The 23,029-nt window shown below is 38.2% G+C and overlaps 2 protein-coding genes across 4 annotated transcripts in view; one reads left to right on the plus strand and one right to left on the minus strand.

Annotated features, from left to right (window-relative positions):
* Positions 1-12,883, plus strand: part of Gpr137c (G protein-coupled receptor 137C) — a 63,051-nt gene extending 50,168 nt beyond the window's left edge. The window contains exons 5-8 of one of the 3 annotated variants that reach the window (XR_874367.3): positions 7,533-7,682; positions 8,808-8,933; positions 9,080-9,198; positions 10,051-12,877. Coding sequence is in view for 2 of the 3 variants with exons in the window: in XM_006519544.4 (XP_006519607.1) it covers positions 7,533-7,682; positions 8,808-8,933; positions 9,080-9,198; positions 10,051-10,228 (573 nt within the window). In the remaining variant the exon portion in view is untranslated. Of the gene's footprint in view, positions 1-7,532; positions 7,683-8,807; positions 8,934-9,079; positions 9,199-10,050 lie in introns of all 3 variants that reach the window. The other 2 variants (XM_006519544.4, NM_027518.2) reach the window with 2 other exon arrangements.
* A 351-nt stretch (positions 12,884-13,234) lies between these two features.
* Ero1a (endoplasmic reticulum oxidoreductase 1 alpha) overlaps positions 13,235-23,029 on the minus strand; it is a 35,486-nt gene continuing 25,691 nt past the window's right edge. Inside the window, exons 13-16 of the mRNA NM_015774.3 lie at positions 22,510-22,579; positions 18,124-18,210; positions 17,881-18,014; positions 13,235-16,236 (exon numbers count right to left, since the gene is read on the minus strand). Of these exons, the coding sequence (NP_056589.1) occupies positions 16,176-16,236; positions 17,881-18,014; positions 18,124-18,210; positions 22,510-22,579 (352 nt within the window). The 3' untranslated portion in view covers positions 13,235-16,175. The remainder of the gene's footprint in view (positions 16,237-17,880; positions 18,015-18,123; positions 18,211-22,509; positions 22,580-23,029) is intronic.

Consider the following 23,029-nt stretch of genomic DNA (forward strand, 5'->3'; position numbering starts at 1 on the left):
TAGTGTCTATCTTTGTTGTTGAAGTGTGTTTCTTGTATGCAGCAGAATAGTGGATTCTATTTATGTATCCAATCTGTTAGCCTGTGTCTTTTTATTGGTGAATTGAGTCCATTGATGTTGATAAATATCAATAGCCAATGATTCTTAGTTCCTGTTATTTTGATATTGGTGGTGGTACTGTGTGTGTGTTTGTGTGTGTGTGTGTGTGTGTGTGTGTGTGTGTTTCTCTTCTTTTGATTTTGCTGTGAGATGATTAATTTCTTGTGTTTTCTTGGGTATAATTACCCTCCTTGTGTTGGAATTTTCCTTCAGGTATCCTCCTTAGGGCTGGATTAGTAAAAAAAAAAAAAAAATGTGATTAAATTTGGTTTTGTCACGGAATATCTTGGTTTCTCCATCTATGGTAATTTTAGAGTTTTGCTGGGTATAGTAGTCTGAGCTGACATCTGTGGTCTCTTAGGGTCTACAAGACATCTGTCCAGGATCTTAGAGTCCTTGTTGAGAAGTCAAGTATAGTTCTCATAGGTCTGCCTTATATTTTACTTGACCTTTTTCCCTTCCCACTTTTAATATTCTTTCTTTGTTCTGTAAAATAATGGTGATTTGACTATTATGTAGTAGGAGGACTTTCTTTTCTGGTCCTGTCTATTTGGTGTTCTGTTAGCTTCTTGTGCATTTATAGCCATTTCTTTAGGTTAAGAAAGTTTTCTTCTATGATTTTATTGAAGATATATTTTCTGGCCCCTTAGGACTGGGAGTCTTCACCCTCTTCTACTCCTATTATTTTTATGTCTGGTCTTTTCATAGTGCCTCAAATTTCCTGGATGTTTTGAGTTAGAAACTTTTTTATATTTGGCATTTTTTGACTGATCTATCAATTTCTTCTATGGTATCTTTTTTTAATTAGACATTTTCTTTATTTACATTTCAAATGTTATCCCCTTTCCTAGTTTCCCTTCCAAAAAAACCTTATCCCCTCCCCATTTCCCCTGTTCCCCAACCCACTCACTCCATTTCCAGTCCTGGCATTCCCCTATACTGGGGCATAGAACCTTCACAGGACCTAGGACCTCTCCTCCCATGACCGACTAAGCCATCCTCAGCTACATATACAGCTAGAGCCACATGTCCCACCATGTACTTTCTTTAATTGGTGGTTTAATTTCAAGGATCTATGGGGATACTGGTTAGTTCATATTGATGTTCCTCCTATGGGGCTTCAGACCCCTTCAGCTCCTTGGGTACTTTCTCTAGCTCCTTCATTGGGGACCTTGTGCTCTGTCCAATGGATGATTTTGAGCATCCACTTCTGTCTATGGTATCTTTTATGCCTGAGATTCTCTCTTCTATCTCTTGTATTCTCTTGGTGATGCTTGCAGATGGACATTTACATTGGCTCCATTTCCTTGGTAATTATTTTATTTTCTCTTTCCTATTCTATTTCCATCTCAAGTGTGGCCTCCATTTCTATTTCTTTATTGCTTCTGTTTCCATTTTAGGTCTTGGACCATTTTGTTCTTTTGGTTTGATTTAAGAGATTTATTTTTATCCTCTTTAAAGGACTCTATCATCTTCATGAGATGAGATTTAAGGATATCCAGCGCTTAATGTACTAGGAGAGTTGGACTCTGATGGTAGCATATTGCACTAGCTTCTGTCAATTATGTTCTTGTGCTTGCCTTTTGCCATCTTGTTGTCTCCAGTGTTTGCTGGACTGGTAGTCCCTGGGTGTCCCAGGTTGAGCAGGCCTCCTGGGAGGCAGGCAGAGCTATGGGGTGGGGAGCACTGTGCTGATCATAGATTGCAAGTGGAGGTGTGTACTAGAAGAAAGGTGGAGCTCCAGTAGTGTAGGGCAGAGTTCAAAGCTGTTGGGCTTGCTGGAGTCGGGTTGGGGTAAGAGGGTTAGGCATAGAGATCTCACTTGAGTGTCCCAGGTTGGAGCAGGTATACTGGGCTTATAATTTTTTAAATTAATTTGATCTCAAAATTTGTGTGAAAAAGCAAAGAACCTAAATACATAAAATAGTGGATGGGCCTATAATTTTGGGGTGGGGACAATGAAAGTTTCCTGCAGTTGTAATGTTCATTATGGTTCATGGCCATAGATGACTGATGAGCACTTACTAGTGGAGACAAGACCATTTCATGTAAACTTAAACACTCATGTGTATCTAATAGATACTGTATTTAATGGTGTAGAAAGTAACACCAAAAAGGAAAACGGTTTATGATTTATGGCTGTGAAACTTATTCAAAAAGCTACAGTAATTAAGAATGTGCTACTAGCCTAAGAATAAACAAGTAGACCAACAGAACAAAATTGACAACATGGAAATAGAATAACAAAGCTGTGGCCATTTAATTTTTGACAAATGAGGCAATAACGTGCACTGTAAAAGATAACCCATTCAATAAATGGTGCTGGCAAAACTGCATGTCCATCCACAGAAGAATGAATACAGATTCAATCTTGTCAAGAAGATAATTTAAAATCTGAGATGATAAAACTGTCAGGAGAAACGGGGACTGCTTTTTAGAAGACACTGTGGTAGGAAAGGGCATCCTGAACAGAATCTCAGTAGCCCAGAAAGAAGCCCCAGGTGTCAACAACTGAAATTTAAAAGTTTCTGCCAGCAAAGGAAACTATCAACAGTGCACACAGCAGCCCAGAAATGGGTGAAATTTTTCACCAGCTATACTTCAAATAGGGGGCTAATGCCACATGAAGGCTCACAACCATCTGTGCAACTACACTGTACTCATCATATACATTAAATAAATAAAAATCTTTAAAGCAGCATTCCATTAAAATTTTTTAAAAAGAAAAAGCAAGTCAATAAATTAGATTTAATTAAACTTAAAAAGATAATCAAAAGGTAAGAAAATACAAACCACAGGCTTCAAAAAATACTTACAATACACATATCCAAAAAGGAGCATATATAAAAATCCAGCATATATAAAAATCTATAGTTACTTTTAAAAGACATCCTAAGTTGGAAGGTGTTAAAAGATTTGAATAGATTGTTGGCAAAATGTATAAAGGGCCAAAAAAAAAAAAAAAACCCAGGATCATTAGTAGTCATGGAGAGGCAGTCAATGAAGACATCGCTACACATTTACCAGCAAACCTAGGAGAAAAACCTTGCCAACCTAGGTGGGATCTAGGACTGGACAAATGCATGAAGCCACTAGAACTCAGACTTGAATGGATGTAAAAAATTCTACATCCATGTTTGAAAGAAGACATCATTTCTGAAAGCAGCTGAACCTCTGCCTACTATACAACTCAGAAATTCCACTCCAGGGTATCTGCCCAGAAGCGTGAAAGTGTATATCCACAATAATTTTATGAGTGTTCACAGAACCTGCCTATTAAGAAAAAGACATATGAACAAGCTATCACATAAACAAGTTGATGTAATTGTATAGTGAATTTAATATAATTAACTGCCTCAGTTTGCCTGGAATTTTCCAGAAAGTGGGCCTTTCAGGTACTTAATCAAGAAAAGCCATGGCAAACTGTGAAGACTTAGTCACCCTCGGAATTGATGAGAGGCAAGCACTGGTGACATAGAGACTCATCAGCTGATTGAAACCTGCAAACAAGTCCATGCTCTTTGATTCTGCTCACATGAAGCTCTAGAAGAGGCAGAACTGAGTTGGCAAAACAAAAATGAGAGTATTTCTATGTGAGGATGACTGGCTGTGTGGGAACTCTGGGTCAGTGATGATGGCCTACATCTTAGCAGAACTTTAGCCTACAGAGTGGTTGCACCCTTTTTCCAGTTCTTAATCCTATTTGTTTTTTAAATCACTGTTATTCTTCCATTGTTTTATATAACTAGACTATAAGTTGTTTTTATGAGTTACTTCATTGTTACTGATTCTTTGCCCATTGACCCCTTAAAAACAACCTTAGACTATTTTTAGGTTTAAGCAGAGTGTCTTGGTTAAGGTTTTACTGCTGTGAACAGACACCATGACCAAGGCAAGTCTTATAAAAAAAAACAACATTTAATTGGGGCTGGCTTATAGGTTCAGAGGTTCAGTCCATTATCATCAAGGTGGGAGCATGGCAGTATCCAGGCAGGCATGGCGCAGGCAGAGCTGAGAGTTCTACATCTTCATTCAAAGGCCACTAGTGGAAGACTGACTTCCAGGCAACTAGGGTGTGGATCTTAAGCCCACACCCACAGTGACACACCTACTCCAACCAGGTCACCCCTATTCCAATAAGGCCACACCTCCAAATGGTGCCACTCCCTGGCCCAAGAATATACAAACCATCACACAGAGGTAGCCCATTTTACTCAGTTATTTTATTTTACAAAGTGTTCTCTTTCTCACTCTCTCTCTCTCCCCTCCTTTCCTCCTTCCCTTCCCCTCTCTCTCTCTCTCTCTCTCTCTCTCTCTCTCTCTCTCTCTCTCTCTCTTTCTCTGGGGGAAAAGGCAAGTGTGCATGTGTGACCTTGTACTTTGGTGAGTAATTCATACAGTATTCTTTTTTTTTTATTTATACTTAACATACTTCTCAATTATATGACTCTTTTAATATCTATTCTGAGCAGAATATCGAGTCACAGAATAGTTCCAACTATTCAGGAGGCTAAGATAGAATTTTACTGAAGGTCACAGAGTTCAAGAACAGTCAGGAATCATAGTGAGACATTTTCATATATTTTTAAACTCTGGATTGATTCTAAGTTAATGTTTTTATTAATTTGGGGGAGTCAGAAAAATTAAAATGTATGTTACTGAAGATTTTAACTTTTAAGTTTTTCAAACTTCATTCATTCATGTACTATGAAATAAACATTTTGTTATAATTGTACTGGGTTGGTTCAAAGAATAAATCTACTGCCAACATCGTTCTGAGCATCTTTTTCTTTATTCTTAGTTCTTTCTTTTCAGATGCCACTAACATGCATTATTCCTATGAGGAAGTCACTTACAATAATGATTCTCAGCTCTGCCAGAACCACTCTAGCCTTCTATGAAAAACTCTTTTTTAAATTTTTGTATTTATTTATTTTGTGTGTTATGTGAACACGTGTGCACACATATGGAGGTCAGAGGACAAGTTCTTTCCAACTATCACATGGGGTCCTGTGTATCACACTTAGGGCTTCCGGATTGGTAGCAGGCACATTTATCTAGTACACCATCTCACTGGTCCTAGTAATAAGTGTTTTAATAACTGTTGTCTATTCTGCAATCAATACATTTGAACCAACAATACAAATAAAATTTAATGTACTTACCATAATTAAAATATAAAGTGAAAATAAAAGAAGTTAACAGATATGCCAGTATGTAAATTTGGAAGCATGCTATAATCAGATATTTGTCTATAGACAAAAGAACCATGAATGGGTGGCTGCAGGTGTAGAGTTGGATTTTTCCATACAACAAGCAGTATTGGTGTTAGTACTGTGATTTTATGGACTATTTGAACTCTTGATAAAACTCTGAGAAAACAGAATATAAGTTTTATGTAATTGCCCTAATTATAATAGGAGAGATTTTATACATTACATATGCTTCTGGAAAATATGGCATGTATTTAAATTATACAAACTCTTTTTAGCTATTCCAAATTTTAATTTTAAAAATAGCCTTCATTACAATTTTGAAAGTTTGAGGGAGCTCCTTTCTTTTCTTACCACACTCAGTAAGTTAATAAACATGTACAAAGAGTAACTCACTTTAAGAACATAAAGATGTCATAGATAATATCGATCAGTCTTCAACTTTAAAGAAGTAGTGTTCTCCTCTGGTCACTGGTAGCAGGGTCACAAAGGCTGTCTTAATCATCCAAATGTGGACCTTTGTTCTTCCACTAAGATCCAAAAAAGAAAAATTAGATAATCCAACAAGGAAACAAGTGTTAGCCTTAACATCCTAGCTGGGTCCCTGGATTCTGCACTCGAGATGACCGTGGTTTTTACTCCCAGTGGCCATTGGGCAATTTCCCTACCTGAACTGAAGTCATTCTCTTCTGCTTTTTTTTTTTTTTTTTTTTTTTTTTGGAAAGGTGAATTTAAACTTCCTTTTAACTGAGCATAATATTGAGACATAACCTCTAGCATTTGAAATCACCGGTTCTTATGACATGGAACATTTAATGTAAGAAAGTGTATCCTGATGCCACAAGAGTTAGGAAATTAACTGACTCAAAGAAGGCAGGCAGGGTTCAGCTTGCAGAGCAGGAGTGCTGAGACAGGCTCCACAGAGCTGGACTTGCAGCTCATCTGCGTGAGGAGTCTTCTCATTTTGCATGGAGTCGGGGTTCAGAGCAGCAAACGATCCTACGTCAGGTTAATTCACTTCCTAATCCACGAAACAGTGCCATATTACTGGGGCCATGTGAGTAAGTGTCCTGCTTTGCTGTAAGTCCTTGTTCTAGAGAGATGTTCATCAGTACTTACGATCATGAGCCAGCACAAAGAGCATAAGGAACCCTCACAGCAGGGTGAGTTTTGTGGCTCCAGACGACAGGAGACAGGCTACCAAAATGTTATTATATAAAATGAAGTTTAATTCTGGCCAAATAATTATAAGCTGTTTTTGCTTCTTGAATATCACAAAGGTCAGAGGACAGTACTCCCATGGGAACACTCCCCCATGACTTACAGGTCATTTACCAACCCTGGACCTTGTGTGCTACGTGCTATAAGTGTTTCTTAAGCTAGTGACAATTGAACACAACTTTCAAATTATTATATTGAGTGTTTACCTGAAATGAATCAATATTTCTGACAATGGCATCACCTCTTAGGATAATGTTTTTAACCCACATGAAATATATGTTGGGTTACAGAGGAAACCTATTGTATTCAAATAAAGACCCCAGATTGAGAGTCCTTGCAAACAGTATTATAATCCACTTTCTTGTATCCAATATGGTTGAAAACCAGGGAGTTATACAGAGGACTTTCTATCTCTTGGGAAATGGTAAAAGCCATAGTGTAGACATTTGAAAGCTTGGTCAAATACCTGTTTTTGTTTTTTTTTTTTTTTGTTTTGTTTTTTTTGTTTTGTTTTTTAGCAACATGATACCACTCAAAGCACGATCATCCATTTCCTAATAAAATGGAGTGAATGTGCAAGGAACTGAATTTTTGTTCCTGCCTTGTATCAGGGGAAAAAAGGTGTATTCAAACAGGCAAGTGTTTCTATTCCCCCTTCCACCACTCTGAGTGGACTACACTGTCTATAATCAACTATGGCTCAGAACTTTGGCCAGTTTGTTCACTTATGTATTACCACAGGAATAAGGTGACTTCGGTAAAACAAAATCTTCCAGCTGCCATTTAGCAAGTGGGCAAAGCACTTAAACACAGCGTTAAACACAGCGTGTCATTCTAGGAACAGGAGCCACAGGCAGGATAATCAAGAGGTTACTTGAGCAGGTGTCCACCCCTCTCTCTAGGTACTTTGCAAGAGGTGACTGTGCTGTGTGCTGATGAACAGCTTGCTCCCCATGGCAAACATTGCTGAAATCACAGCTGTGCTTTCCCTTTCTATAGGGTATGTCTCTGTGCCAGACTGTCATCGTGGGCTCTGTAGTCATTCTTCTCTACTCTTCCAGAGCTTGTTATAATCTGGTAGTGATCACCATATCACAGGATACCTTAGAGAGTCCATTTAATTATGGCTGGGATAATCTTTCAGATAAGGTAAGTGCCTGACATATATTACCAGCCTATAAGTTAATGCAGTTGATAATTAAGTAATCTTAGCAAGGACATTTAGTGTTTGACTTAGACATGCTTATATGCAATCTAGGCTTCCAATAACCTTGTTTAAAACTGTTTAAAATTTCTCATTTGCATGTAACACCTTGAAATCATTCTCCAGAAAGTTTTATCAACGAAACAGTGCTAGATACCTCATAGAAAACTCATAAACCTAGTTGCTAACTTTTAAAATGATGACGTTTTAATATCTCTAGGTAATTGTCTGGCAGTAGCCAGTGAAAATATAGCTAAAGTACTGTAAGGATGAAAGAACTACGTAAAATCTTAATACTTTTGTTCAGTTTTTTATATGGAAATAATTACTTTCTTTAAAGTGGGTTTCTATCAGCCTTGCAAAGGGAAGAGCCTTAGTAGTTCTTTGCATGTCCAAGTGTTTACCCTAATTCACAACATTGTAGCTGTACATATTTACCCTCTGAGCGTGTTCCATCCCTTCCTAAATGTGCAGTTTGACAGTTTCATGTTCTGTCTTTGTATCGCTTCCACTTGGCACTGAATCTAAGGAGCTCTAGAAGACTATTTCATTCATTTGATAAGGAGAGATGGACTTTGCACATGTGATTCCATGTGGCAGATTCTCTTTACATCTTTTCCTGTTTGCCTTCTCCAAGCATCTGGTGGAATAGAAACAACTTCAGTGTATAGAGTAGTCCCATAGCGTATTTTAAAAATCAGCTGTGAGGATTTACTTAACATGCTTCATTTTTCCCCAGGCCTAACTCATAATGCTTCAGTGTCCGTGGGGCAGTTGGAACAGTAATGACTTACAACTAACACTCTTCAGGCTATGGTGCCTCAAATGATATCATTCCGCATTATCCGAGAACTAAAATTACTTTTCTAAGATAGTGCATTAAAAGGTTTGTCTTATTGTGATAAAAATTAAAAGTACTGTTATGGTCCTTGAGGGGAAAATAATCATTACATGAGAAATCACAAAACATAGAAAAGTTGAGTGCTTTTGTGTTGATAGTTGATGTATGTGATTGCTCGTAATATAAATAATAGAAAGCCAATGTGAAAATGACTGTGCTCTATGGGCAGGCTCAGGGAGAAGACGGAAATGGAGGAGACTACATTGTCTTTGGAATGGTCCTCTTTCTGTGGGAGCATGTACCAGCATGGTCAGTGGTACTATTTTTCCGGGCACAGAGATTAAACCAGAATCTGGTAAGATATCATAATATCCCCCAAGGCTCAACCTCATGTTTTTAAAGGGATATTTATCATATGTTGCTGTTTTTAGCAAAGTTTGGGGCTAAAACTCACAGATTGTGGTCTCTGCCTTCACCCAGTCTTTAATGCTGTGTCCACAGGCACCTGCTGGCATGATAAGCAGCCACAGCTACAGCTCCAGGGCTTTCTTTTTCGACAATCCAAGACGGTATGACAGTGACGACGACTTGCCAAGACTGGGGAACTCACGGGAAGGAAGGTAGATGTAACTGGTCCCTTGGCTGAATTAGTACTGACAGACAAGAACAACTCTGCATTCTAGCCCTCCCATCGAACCAGGGATCTGGCAATATACATCAATACATATGATCATGAAATACTGTAGCTTAACACATTATATCTTAACTGTGGTAGGACACGCTCTATAAAAACCTGTCAGCTGAACTGAAGCCAGCTCACTACCCTTTCTTGAAAATCGTTGGGAGTAAAGTGGTGCTATATCACCTTAGGGCCCTTTCTCGGTTCAGAGTCAGAGCATGCACGCACTCTCACGCATGTTGACAGGCATGGAAGGATTGCTGTGCACTGTGTATCTGGTTGTATATTTCCAGTGCAATTCCAGATCAAAAAACCAAGTCTTCCTACGCCCTCCACTTCCAACACCATTGAGAAGCCTTATTACTCACCAACAGGACTCGTTCAGCTTGGTTCATCTTTCAGTAATCCTTGCTCCAACTAGACAAGACGCTTAGCCTGGTTTTCATCTGTGAGACAGTGACTATAACTCAGCCTGCCTAATGGCTTGTACTGAGGACTAAAGAAATACATGTACATACAGATGTACTGGAACAAAGTACAGTAATAATAATAATTAAAACACTGCCAGGCACATCCTGCCACTTTTGAGAATTATATGTTTTTTGTGATACATCTTACAGATCAAACACACTAGAAGATGCTAGGTAGAACTTTGTAGAAAGTCGTTTATTTTGCATATTTTATTTTAATATATTCCTGAGTTGTGAATTTCTCTGGAATGTTTTTTTAATGCCAGTGTGGCACCTTCTGATCACTGCCCTGTGGCTTATTTGCTTTACTGTTGTTGTTGCAGTTTATCAAACTCGCAAACTTTGGGCTGGTACGGCACCATGACTGGGTGTGGCGGCGGCACCTACACAGTCACACCCCCACTGAATGGACCTGTGACAGACACTGCTCCTTTGCTCTTCACGTGCAGTAATTTAGATATAAGGAATCACCATAGCTTATACGTAACTCCACAGAACTGATGGCTTTCCTACGGCTGAAGTCTCAAACTGTTTTCCATGAACGTGTACGTGTATTCAACATCTTTACAACCATCTGCATCAACACTGCACCATCTATTGCAACTAACAAAAGTCTGGAGATATAGCTATGTTTCATGGTTCTCCGTGTTTTGACCTCTGCATAGTGAAACGTGAAGTCTGGAGTTGATTAGATGCTAAGGTATTTGATGACCTCAGAACCTCCTAACTTTGGAACATGGAGCGCACATTTGCATATTTGCACTTTTACCTATGTTTGGAAAGAATATTCTGCCATGCCCAAAGCCACACTTGAGGATTCACACCAGAATATTTACACTAAATCAGGAGGCAGTTTTCCACAAAAATCAAAACCTAGAAGCCCGATGGTGTACTCTACCTTACCCAGTGACAGCTTTAAAGTGTGATCAGTGCACAGAATTGAGGCTTAAAAATGCATTCTTCTTTTTTTTTTTTTTAATCTAAAAATACGTAACACTTGAGACAGTTTTTTAAAGCATGCTTTGAAAAATATCAATTGAAATTACTCCATTATTTTAAACAAGTGATAGTAGAAATCCTTTATGGTGCTGCTGGCTGGCAGTGTTCTTTGGAAAGCCAGAGGGGTTTCTTAAAAGGAACAGTAAGCCAGTGGAGACTGTGTGGCTTTGAAGAGGACTGGTCAAGTGGCTATCTTGTGACTAAGTAGAAGTTTAAGCATGACTCTTCCAGAAGCAGTCGTGACCTTTGCACAGGGGGCTTCAGTAGAGTGTCTTGGGACAAAACAAGTTTACAGATGCATTTAGAGATTCTTCATTGAAAAAAAAAGTGATACGTTAAAAGCAGTTATATTTTCAAAAAGCATCAATTTATCTGAAAGGAGATGGGGCTCATCCTACCGTCCGAGGCAAGACTGTCCTCAGGTAAATTAAATCATGAGACATCTCACAGTGAGCTAAAGTGCAATACTCTACAAGATGTATGTATAATCAATCCCGCCTTTATTTTCACATTTTATACTTTGTATATGGCCTAAGCCAAATTAAATTAATTCCAATCAATTCCAGCATGGAATTAACAAGCAAACAGGAGAAATGTTAAGAGATTAACAACATTGGAATATTTTAGGATTTCATTAAAACTATCTTAAATGATATTGTAAGCTGTGTGCCTGTGCACACTCACGTGCACCCTTGTGTTCATGTGGACACACAAACATAACACACACACAGTAGTAGGCCCAAACAACACAAAATTTTAAAATGTACTTTCTACCCGTGTCTATATGGAAAGTAGATACTCATACCTCGTATTCTGAGTGGACAGGCTGTTTAGGAAGCTGTCACACAGGTAAACATGACCCCACATAGGATCTACCAACTGCTTTGGAACTGGGACGAACACAGCTGCCCTCTCCTGTCTACTGTGACTAGAAACTGTCTTATTTGTACTCAGACCTAAAATATCTTTCAGCTTTTTGATGACTAATGCAGCAACTTCACAAAAGTATATGTGAATCTTTAAAAACACATTGTTAATCCTTCCCGTCCTCTGAGATGGTACAAAGCCAAATATTTTTCTTCTTTTTATGAGCAACAGATTTTAAATTCAATCAGAAGCATAATTAATATACATGACATTTGTTTATAAGTTCTTATTGTAACAAATCATTTAAATTTTTATAGTACAGAAGTTAGCCTTGGTACTAAGATACAACCTAACAACATAGTCTATCTACCACCATGGGTTTCTGTTATTCAGTTTCTCAGAATGCCAGTTGTTTAATATTAGGTATCTAACTCTATTGTCTTTGTTAATCTCTGGGTTCAAGATTTTTTCTAGTTAAGCTTCTATATACAAACCTCCTGTTTGACAAAGTAAACAAGGATTACTTAAACACTTCAGATAGTGTTTCAGTTCTTTTAGCGTACTGGTTGACTATACTGAATTTGAGATTTGTTAATTCATTAAATTTATCACTGACTCGAGTATTTTTTTTTAAACAGGATTCTGTATGTAACCCTGGCTGTTCTGGAACTTGCTATGTAGACCAGGCTGGTCTGGAACTCACAGAGATTCTCCTGTCTCTGCCTCCTGAGTGGGAGGATTAAAGGTTTGCGCCACCACACCTGGCCTATAAAGTACCTAAATTCTTAACATTTGTCTCATGTACATCTCACAATACATCACCAAAGAAATCTGCCCCCGTGTTTGCTTCAAATTTCAGAAGCACTAGCAGCACTTTAAGTTAGGTCTCAGAAGGAGCTGTTTATCAAGGCAAAGGGCTATAGTTCCCTGTCCACCTGCACTGAAGCACATGACAATTCCAGCCCTTCCTCAGTCATAAACTAGAAAATCGAATTTCATTGCTTAAGTGTATAATTCTACAGTGATTAGCAATATTTATCGTTTTATTAGGGTTGCTATTAATTTTGAAACTCTTACCATTTACTGTAGCTGATTGTAGTTTTGTGGACAATGTAATTTATAGCTAAAGTGACTTTTTTTTATTCGTAATTTGCCTTTTTATTGTTTAACAGTGTTTCTCAGCTATACAGTCAGTTTCAAACTGGTTGCAAAAGTATAGCTGTGGCCAATGAATGTACTTCTTTGTTTCACTAAATTATAATAAAATGCTACTGTTACAGAGTGCTTTCATTTGAAGGTGTGTTTTCTTAATGTCCCTTAATGGAATCCATTCAATTTTTTTCAAAAAATCTCATTACAAATGAATTAATGAATAATGCATTAAATCTAGACTGTAACACATTATAGCCAGTTTGAAATAAAGCACCATGATCTTAAAGGCAGTGTTATGAGGCAGACACTTACTCAAACATTAAACTAAGAAAAACCCTCATCAAGTGATTTATAACATCTCCCTCCTCCTGAGAATCTTGAAGTTTGTCTAATCTACAATCCTAGCTACCCTTTCATCGAGAAACCCCTGTGGTATTGATTGGTTCATCCCAAAGTAGAACCCACTCGTAACTGACCAAAGACCAAAGATATTTCAATTATTTTCATCTTTATTGCCCCCCACGCCCAGTCTACTGATCCTCACTGTGCAGCAAAGGCAGTGAAGGTACCTGCAGTCAGAACAGCTGTCATGTGAAGCAATTTATTCAACAAACATTTATTAAATGCTCATGTGCCAAACATTATGCTATAGAGGTGCCAAAATGAATAGTTTCTTTTCCTGCCCCTAAGGAGCTCACATTCTAATAAAGGACACTTCATAAAATAAAATATACAGTACAATAAGTGATTCAGTAGAGGTAGGTTGCAGTTACAGTGGTGACCATAGGAAGGGGACAGGGGTAATTTCACAGATTTCAAAAATGCATGGAATTTCCCAGATGAGAAAGAAGCCTAGGGCTCTCAATGCAAATACTGTGTTTGCAAAGGTTTGGAAGGCCAACAACTCTGGACTTTTGGAAAACGTTTTAACACTCTTATCAGAACAGTGGCAAACACAAGAGGAGGGTCTTGGATATCAAGCAGAGACTCTCACCAAAAAGCTCATGAAACTTGCCAGCAGGAATTAGGCTGAAGGTTTCTAGAAAGCCCAATCTGGTGATAGGAGCCAACAGAGAGATGGGAAAAGACAGGTAATCCTTTGGTGATCGTAATAAAAACTGAAAAACACTGATAGAAATGTTGAGAGAAAATCGGCAGAGCTTAAGACACCAATAGTCAGGTGGACGATACAGGAATGAACTGTAAAGCCTTGAACGGTGCAACGGCTCTGAAATTAACCAAGTAAGGAACACAAACATAGAGTAGGTTTGTGGTGACTGAGTCCTTGAAGATGCAGAAGCGACAACAGGCAGCCAAGTGAGCACAGCAGAGAGACAGACTGAGAAGCTAAAATGAGATTACTGCATTGAAATTACTCAAAAGTACGGTCCAGTGACTTAAGAGCAAAAAGTCTGAGGAATGATACTTAGGTTAAATGAAGAGACCAGAAGAAAGATACCCAGGAGTAATCCAAACACAAGGACACAAAGGAATAGGGATTGTCAATTGTGTCATGTACAGGAAAAGTTAAGATTTCTTAAAAATTAAACTGCTTGTTAACTATAAACTTAGAATTAGGTATTAGACTTCACTTGGAGGGACAGAGGACATAGCCAATCAAGTGGGAAAAGCACGTGAAAGCAGTGAGGGTTTCAAAAGGGCTGGCTTGTGTGTGGTGATCATTTAGTTCTTTTAAGTCCCCAAGAAAACTGACCTAATTAGTGGGTTGATGTCTTTTATTATGAGATCCAAAAGAAAAAGTGAGAGGGAGGGGGAAATAGGATACATTACTAAACAAGCTACATCACCATCACTTAACGTATACTAAATACATATACTTTCCATCAATAAATATTAGACACCAACTGTATGCCTGGCACTAGACCAAGTCTTAGGGACAGAGAAAATACACAACAGTGTAAAGTGACATTCCTAGCCATTACATACGTAAGTCCTGCTTTTTCTTATGTGACATCTCAACCAGTCCTAACTGCTCAAGACATTAGATGTGACCTCAAGGGGGCATAATTTTGAGGTATATGCCATTTATAATTGCCATGTGATGTAAATTCTTAAGCCACATCAAATACTGCTCTCAGTGTAGAGCTTCTACTAACAACCCATCCTATCTACGTTACAGCTCCATCCTGTGGAGAAAAACAGAGTTTCATGCGTAAAAACATGAGTTGTATAGCCTGTGACTACACAGGTCGAAAAAGGCAACCAAATTCAAACGTCAGGTGGCTGGGATGTGGGATGTCTCCTTATTTTAAGGCTTATAGTAAGTAGTTCAGCTCAGATTTGTAAGGTTTGGATATTCCTTTAAAAAGAAAACAAAAAATAGTTTTTAGGAAATTATTGACCACCACACTGAAGTATTTTGGGTTAAATCATGAGGCCCATGACTCAAACCCTTAAATAAAAACAGGGTGTCTATGTCTATGTAGGAGCTTAAGCAAGGCCTGAGGACACAGCTCATGAATGCAGGGCTAGCCCAGCATGACTGAGGTCCTGGGCTCAATCGCCACTCTGAGCTGGGGTGAGGGGTTAAAACACATGTGAACAATCCATGAATCTGAGTAAAACCAGTTTGGTTTTTTTTTTAACTGTTTTTGAAACTTTTCTGTAAATATGAAATTATATAAAAATAAAATTTTCCCCAAAATTCCATTAGGGAAACTATTATGAGAATAAATATATAATCTATTTATCTTTCTACGATGTTTAGAAATCTCCTGTGCCTTTGAATTGTTCTACTTCCCAACATACCAAAACAGCACAATCAAAATAGCTATTTAACTCTAAAAGGAATGTTTCATACCAGTGTATTTTAAGGTTGCCAGGAAAACACAGGGCTCCCAGTTAAACTTGAACTTCGAGCAAATAACTTGTAGTATAAATAGGCCCTAATAAACTTCAACACACTTAACATTGAAAGGAAAACTGGTTGCTTTTCTAAAACTTAAATCTAACTGGGCAGTCTGTATTTTCTTTGTATATGAGGCAAATGAAAAAGCATTGGTATCTGAGGCTGATAACCATGGTTTACTGCTGAGCCTCTTAGTATTTTATTACCAAACACTTGTCACAGGTACCTTAGCTTAGCTTTCATTACCTTCTTAAATTCAACTCTAGTTTGAGAGCCTAAGGCAATATTTACCTAGCTTTATCATAAGGGAGTTTAATGACCTTACTTTTGCTTAGTATTAAAATTTGTATATTATCAAAATACTACTTCTATTCACAATAATATTAAACATGAACACAATTTTTAAAAATGTCATTTACTTAAGACAATGTATCTCTTCTTTTACAAAAGCAGCTTTATATAAACGTTTGGCTTAGGACAGTCATTGCAACCATGGTGCTCAGAGAGATTCTGCCCTTCAGATTCCCCTGTGCAGAAACAGGCACATTCCAACCGTCCTCCTCAGTGAACATTCTGTAACAAGTGCCTGAAGTTCTCTAGTTCTCTCACACTTGTGGAAATCCTGTAACCAAGAAACATTTCATGTAAAAACTGTCTTTCATAAATTCTATTAATCATTCTGCATTTTTTAGAATATATAAAAATTTTAAAGTAGTTTATTTCAACAAATTGAAAGGTACATAAGGGCTGGCAAGATGGCTCAGCGGTTAAGAGCACTGACTACTCTTCCTGAAGGTCCAGAGTTCAAATCCCAGCAACCACATGGTGGCTCACAACCACCCATAATGAGATCCGATGCCCTCTTCTGGTGTGTCTGAAGACAGCTACAGTGTACTTCCATATAACAATAAATAAATTTAAGAAATAAAAATAAATAAATAAATAAACCATCAGGTAAACATTTAAAAAAAAAAAGTACATAAATCTACTTATATCCTTTAGTTTTTAATCTGGCAAGGAAAACCCAAGATAATATTGCCCAACACAAGCTAACTTTTAATATTCAAGTATTAAAAATATATATGTATATGTATATAAGTGTGTATTTTAAATATCCAGAGCTATGCTGAGGTATTTAAAGCACACCAATATTTAGTGTAAAATATATAACAGCATCAGAATACTTATATATTTTAGGTATTCATAAATGTACTTGTTATTTGTATTATATACATAATACAAAATACAGAAATGTAAAAATATTAAAATAAGCATTTAGCTATCCAGTATAAGAGCACAATAAGTAACATACCTTTCTTAGTACTAAATGTACAAAGGGCAAAGCTATAGATAGTGAAGTCTATTCTGTACTGCATCCCTGCATGCTCCTGGCCTTCAGCTCTGCACTTTAGTATGATAAACACGGAACACACAGTTTATTGTAGCAGTAAAGCTCCTGGGTACTAGGGAAATAAATTCTAAGCCCAGTTATTTCAATCTCAAGAATGTCTGATAGTGTTTTTGAGTGAGAGCTGCCCAACGTGAGGGCTCAGTGGCAGCACTGAGGGGAAGGGGCCGTCGTCTCAGAATCACCAAGCGCAGAAGGAAAAGCCGTCTACACCTAGAACTGTTGATGTGTCTTCCTTATCTCTCCCTTTAACTCAGTTTCGATAGAAAAAATAATTTGTAAGAATTACTCATCTTTTTGTATGAGTTCATAGAAATACTTGTGATTTTCCATAACCTTTAAAGGTAGCACCAATAGTGCTTGCTTCATCAGTGCACATAGCAAATAAAAAGGAAAAAGAAATGCTTTTAAATAATCACAGTTAGCTGGGCTGGATGGTATATGCTTTAATCCCAGCAGGAAGGCAAAGGCCAGCAGATCTCAGCATGAGGCCAGCCTGGTCTACAGAGTGACTTCCAGGCCAGCCAGGGCTACATAGTGAGACCTCATCTCAAAACAAAACAAAAACCATGTGTGGATGTATATATGTATGAATATACAAAATAATTACAATAAAATATCCAAATTAATGATACTCAAAATCTGTCAGAAAAGTAAACATGAATATAAAAATCAATGGATGGAAATAATCAACTAGTAGGTACATGTGTGTGTATCCCTGAGCTATTTCATCAGATCATATGATGCTGTAACAAGGCAATCTCACTGAGTAGAACATTTCTGGTTTCCTCTGAAAATGTACTCATGATAGCAGACTACCATGGCTAGCAGAAGCAGTTTCAGGACATCAAAACTAACCTTCCAAATGCATTAAACAGTGATACTATTTCTTGTCTGGTTAGCTGGAACTCATAACTTGGTCCGCTTTCCGGCATATTTGCGATCAGTTTTTCGGAAAACAAGATCTTCAGAGCAGTGCCCAGCCCCTGCGTCTAAAACAGAAATAAGAAGGACAGATGAGGAAGCGGCTCGCCAAAGGACAAGTACAGAGCCAGCGCACAGCTCACCAAAGGATGAGTACGGAGCCAGACCAAGGCTCACCTGAAGCTTGCCCCACAGGCGGCACTTGAAGCAGCCAACACAGTCCATGATTCTTGAAATGTTCCTAAAGTGTAGCCGGAAGTCCTCCTACAAACAATGTAACAAAATCTTATAAGAACGGGTTCCCAGTGCTTTCCGTGAACAGTGTACCACAGGGCACCAGAGCATCCACTACCTAGGAGAACACCCCTCCCTCCCTATCATTCCATTGAATCCTCGGCAGAGATCCAAAACTACATACAATCCACCCCTCATGGAGTCCTTTAAAAGATGCAGAAACATGAGTTAGCAGGCCTAATTCACACTCCTAGTGACCTGTATGTTCTTTTTGAAACCAGCTCTGCCTCACTCCAAATCCACACCGGCTGAATAGAAATATAAGTTATTTAGTTGTATATTGGCAGTTGTGGGATAAAAGGATATCACCCAAAAGGTAAAGGGCGGGAGGATGGAGGAGGGCGACCTTGGATAAAGTTAAATTACAGCTCTCCTTCCCTGGACTTAGGAAAAACACGGGATTTTCTTAGCTACTGATATTATTGACATCAGTAGTAATACATAATTATATTTTTGCTACTAATATATAATTTATATTTATTATATATATTATCTAATATATATTCACCACTAATATATATTACTATTTTATATATATGTATTAAATATATATATATATACACACAGAGAGACATAAAATTAATAGCCATGTATACACTACCAATTTTTTTTTTAAATCATTACAAATATAATTCAAACTCCCTAGGTATCATACCCCACTTCTGTGCCTGTCCTCTACTACTATGCTGGACTTGGAATGTTGTTCAATTTATATTTTTATTCATTTAATATGTGTGTGTGTGTGTGTTTGTTTATTGACACCAGAGCATTATATTGTTTATAACAGAGCAGCTTGCATACAATCGTCTAAAAGTAGTGTCTGTTCTTACGGAATGAAGAAAAAGGCATCATGCATACCACTTGTGTCAAAATTAGTAACTGACCCTTCAAGTGACTCCTGGTCTTAAAAGTGAAATCTCAAGCTATGAGTCGTTTTTAAACGTTTTTTAAGCTAGATTTTATTCATACGCGCACACGCGCACACACACACACACACACACACGCGCGCGCGCGCACCTGCTATGCATGTATGCATGTTGTGTGTTTGTGTATGTGTGTTTGTACATGCATGTGGGTAAGTCAGAGGTTGATGATGTGGGTGCTGGGGACTGAACTCAGGTATCAGGCTTGGCTGCAACTGCCTTTACCCATTGGCCATCTCAGCCGTCCTGAACAACCAATATCTGAAGCAGACATCTGACACAGATTTCAGAAGAAACCTCTAGTATTTCAGTAGTCTGTAACGTTTTTATTATGAGATAAATCATATAAAGTGGACTCAACCAGTTGAGAGCCACGGGCCTGAGGCTAGATGTAAGCACTCTGCTGATCCAGTAACTCAAAGGCCATCTCAAGCTGCTTCAGAGGTGGACTGCCCAGAAACTTGACTGACTCAGCTCAGGATGAAGCCGCCACAGCAAGTGGAATATTCTCACAAGACTCGAGATCTTACATCTCTACTAATATATTCAAAGCCCAAATGAGTATGAATTATACACTTTACAACTTTCTCCGTTTGGTACTGATGGACCAGTTCATTAAGAGAACATCCTAATCTTAAGCTTTTAAATGAGAATACCCACGGCACAGAGATGTAGCGACTAATATACCTAAAGCCCTGGGTTCTGCCCCCGTCACTACACAACCAGGTGGTAGAGACCTGTAATCTCTAGGGAACCCTCAGCGGCACAGCAAGCTGTGGCCAGCCTACACTGGACATGAGGCCATCTCAAAAACGAACAACAATAACAACAACAACACTTTTTAAACTACCAAATACTGCTGTAGACAGTTTTCATGACATAACAGGAAGTTTCCTTTAGTGTTTTAAAAAGGAGGGTAGGGTAATACCCCCAGGGATCAGTCCCTGGCTGCTCATCCAATCCAACTGGTCAGCCCTGAATGCATATTCATACAAGGCAGATTAAACAGGTCTACACTCTGTGTGTGTGTGTGAGAGAGAGAGAGAGACAGAGAGAGAGACTGACAGAGAGACAGACAGACAGAGAGACAGACAGACAGAGTGACAGAGACAGAGAGTATGTAACAGTGATAAAGAAGAGGAGACCATGAACTGGAGAGGAAACAGGACGAGGAACACCAGGGCAGAGGTTAAAAGAAAGAAAGGGAACGGGTAAAATGATCCAAATGTAGCCTAATTCCAGGTTTTTAGGTTTTTTAACTAAAAAAGAATCATAACTTTTAACTACTAGAGGGGAAGAGGGTTGTGATGCCCAACTCCTCCCTGAGGGATTACTGACAATTAATAGTTGTTCTAGAGGTCTACAGAATCTATATGGAGACAAGTTACCTAGAGAAGAAGCAGCTGTCCACACAGGCTCCATGAATGTCCAAACAGATATAACTATGATGGGCCAGTGACACGTGTTTACCTAAAGGGTGTCACTGATACAAAGTGAGTTTTTGACAATTACATTTTATTTTATATTATATTATATTACAAGATAATAAAAGTGGACTAATGCAGAAGGGGCTTAAAAGTCTTTTAAAAGACAATCATACTTGCAAAGTTATAAACTATTCTAAAAGATTATGCCTGCTTTTGTCTAAGTGTAGTGCTGGAATCTATGTAACCCAAGTATTTGAACAGAGCATCTTTTGAGTAAATCTTTGCATGATATGTACAGCGAGCACACAGGGTTGCTTATGATAGCCAAATACCATTATAAAATTAAAGCCAGCCACATAAAATAGAATGAGTATAGCCTACCTGTGTGAACTGGAGATCCTAGAAACTTACTGGATTAGGAGAAAAGCTTTGTCATTTCCACAAACATCCACAATATCTAATAATCTGGATATATCCCAAAGTTATCCCTATTAGAAAAATATACCATCCTTAAAATCATCAGACGTGAACTTGCTAAAGCAGAGCCTTGCTGTTCTGATGCTCAGGCAGGCACTCCCTCGCCTCCCAGCCAGACAGGAACTCCAGGTACACAGTCCCACTTCCAAAGTTCTCATCATGGATTACAGTCATTTGGGAGAATGAACAAACTCAACTGACTAGTTCCTGCCAAATCCTCAAATGTCTTATAAACCTTCAGACTCCATTCTGTTCTGAACACTAGCAATCATTTCTATCCATACACTGCCACTATAAAGGAGCCATAATGAAAACTTTAATTTGTTTCTTTGAAACATGGTTCCTCTGTGTAGCCCTGGCTGTCCTAGAACTCACTATGTAGACCAGGCTGGCCTCAAACTCACAGAGATCCTCCTGCCTCTGACTCCTAAATGCTGGGATTAAAGCGTACCACTATGCCCAGCAAAATGAACTTATAAATAATGTTCAAATCTATATTTACCAGAAAGCTTTTAAAAGTAAATCTGATAACAAACATTTTTTTAATTTCCTATTTTTTTTTCCTGTAAGGACTATATATAAACTTCAAAGCACATAAAAGCTGACTGGAATTTGGATCAAATTAAAACACTATGACAAAATTTCTTAATTTGTACAGTCTAAAAATGAGTGTGATACCAAAACACTCACCAACAAACCAGCAAGTGAAGTACAAATAGGAACATATTGAAAACCATACAGAAAAGAAGTCTTCCCCTGTCTGTCTGTCTGTCTGTCTGTCTGTCTGTCTTCCAGTCTCCTGGAAGCTGTGGGGATTGCATCACCACTGAGGTCCACATCTGTGTCGAGACAGCACTCAAGAGGAAAGAGACGGTGGATCAAGAGCAGCTGACCTAACAGCTGACCTCAGCACGATGCGCAAAACAGAACTTGCTTCACACACTGATTAAATTAGCTTCTTTCATCACCATAAGAAACAGGGAGGGGTGTTACAAATATTCTGGGGAAGTCATATCAAGCCCATTGAGCTATGAGGCAAGACTCAGTAGGAAGTATAAATACATTTATACCTTAAATTTACTTTTTAATTGACAATCAGATTGTTTGTGGTATGCAATAATATTTTGATATTTACTAGTTAATATGGAACAATAAACCCACAATAACAAATTCATAAGTTAACATAGCCTTTTGCAGTAGAATCTGCTGGGAAGAGTTGTGAACTGTATAACACATGACTACTTACTAGTCATCCTCCTGAGCACTGCAGCCTCCTCCAATGGGAACTCCGCTCTGGTCAAGATCTCCCACCTATCCCAGCTCTGTCCTCAGCCTCTCAAAAGCATCCTTTTACTCAACTTCCAATGCTACTGCTCTGTTACAATCAGCCTACATGGCCGCCTGGCTGTAGCTAACAATTAAGCCGATGTGTAATTAATTACCTTTAGTTTATGTGCTTCGTTTTTATCCCCAGCAAAAAAAGAATTCTCATCGAAGTGCAAAGGAAATGACCTGCATTTAAACAGAAAAGGCTCATGTTCATGAATTAGAAGCATCAAAAAACTTGCTAATATATTTTATTTGTCAGAGATAAATAATACAATTTTAGGAATAAAATTCAGTAACGCCAACACCAATGCAAATGAATATTTATCCTCAAATACAAATTCTAAGTGTATTAGAAGTGTGGCCTCAAACTTAAAAGACTGTGCAAATGAAAATAATGCTGGTATTAAGAACATAAAAAACAAAAATGTAGTACACAGTTCAAAGCAAATCCAAGCTATTCTAGAAGCTCTGGGCGGCCAGGCGATACATACCCACATTCCCAGCACTCTGGAGGCTGAGGCAAGAGAATGTGACCATCTCAAAAAACTAAAACTTCAATGAAATACAACTACATATGCATGATATAAAGATGGTTTTCTTCTCTAACCAAATAATGCAGTTTACTCTGGGCAC

Source organism: Mus musculus, chromosome 14, assembly GCF_000001635.26.
Source record: "Mus musculus strain C57BL/6J chromosome 14, GRCm38.p6 C57BL/6J".
Taxonomy (NCBI): Eukaryota; Metazoa; Chordata; class Mammalia; order Rodentia; family Muridae; genus Mus; species Mus musculus.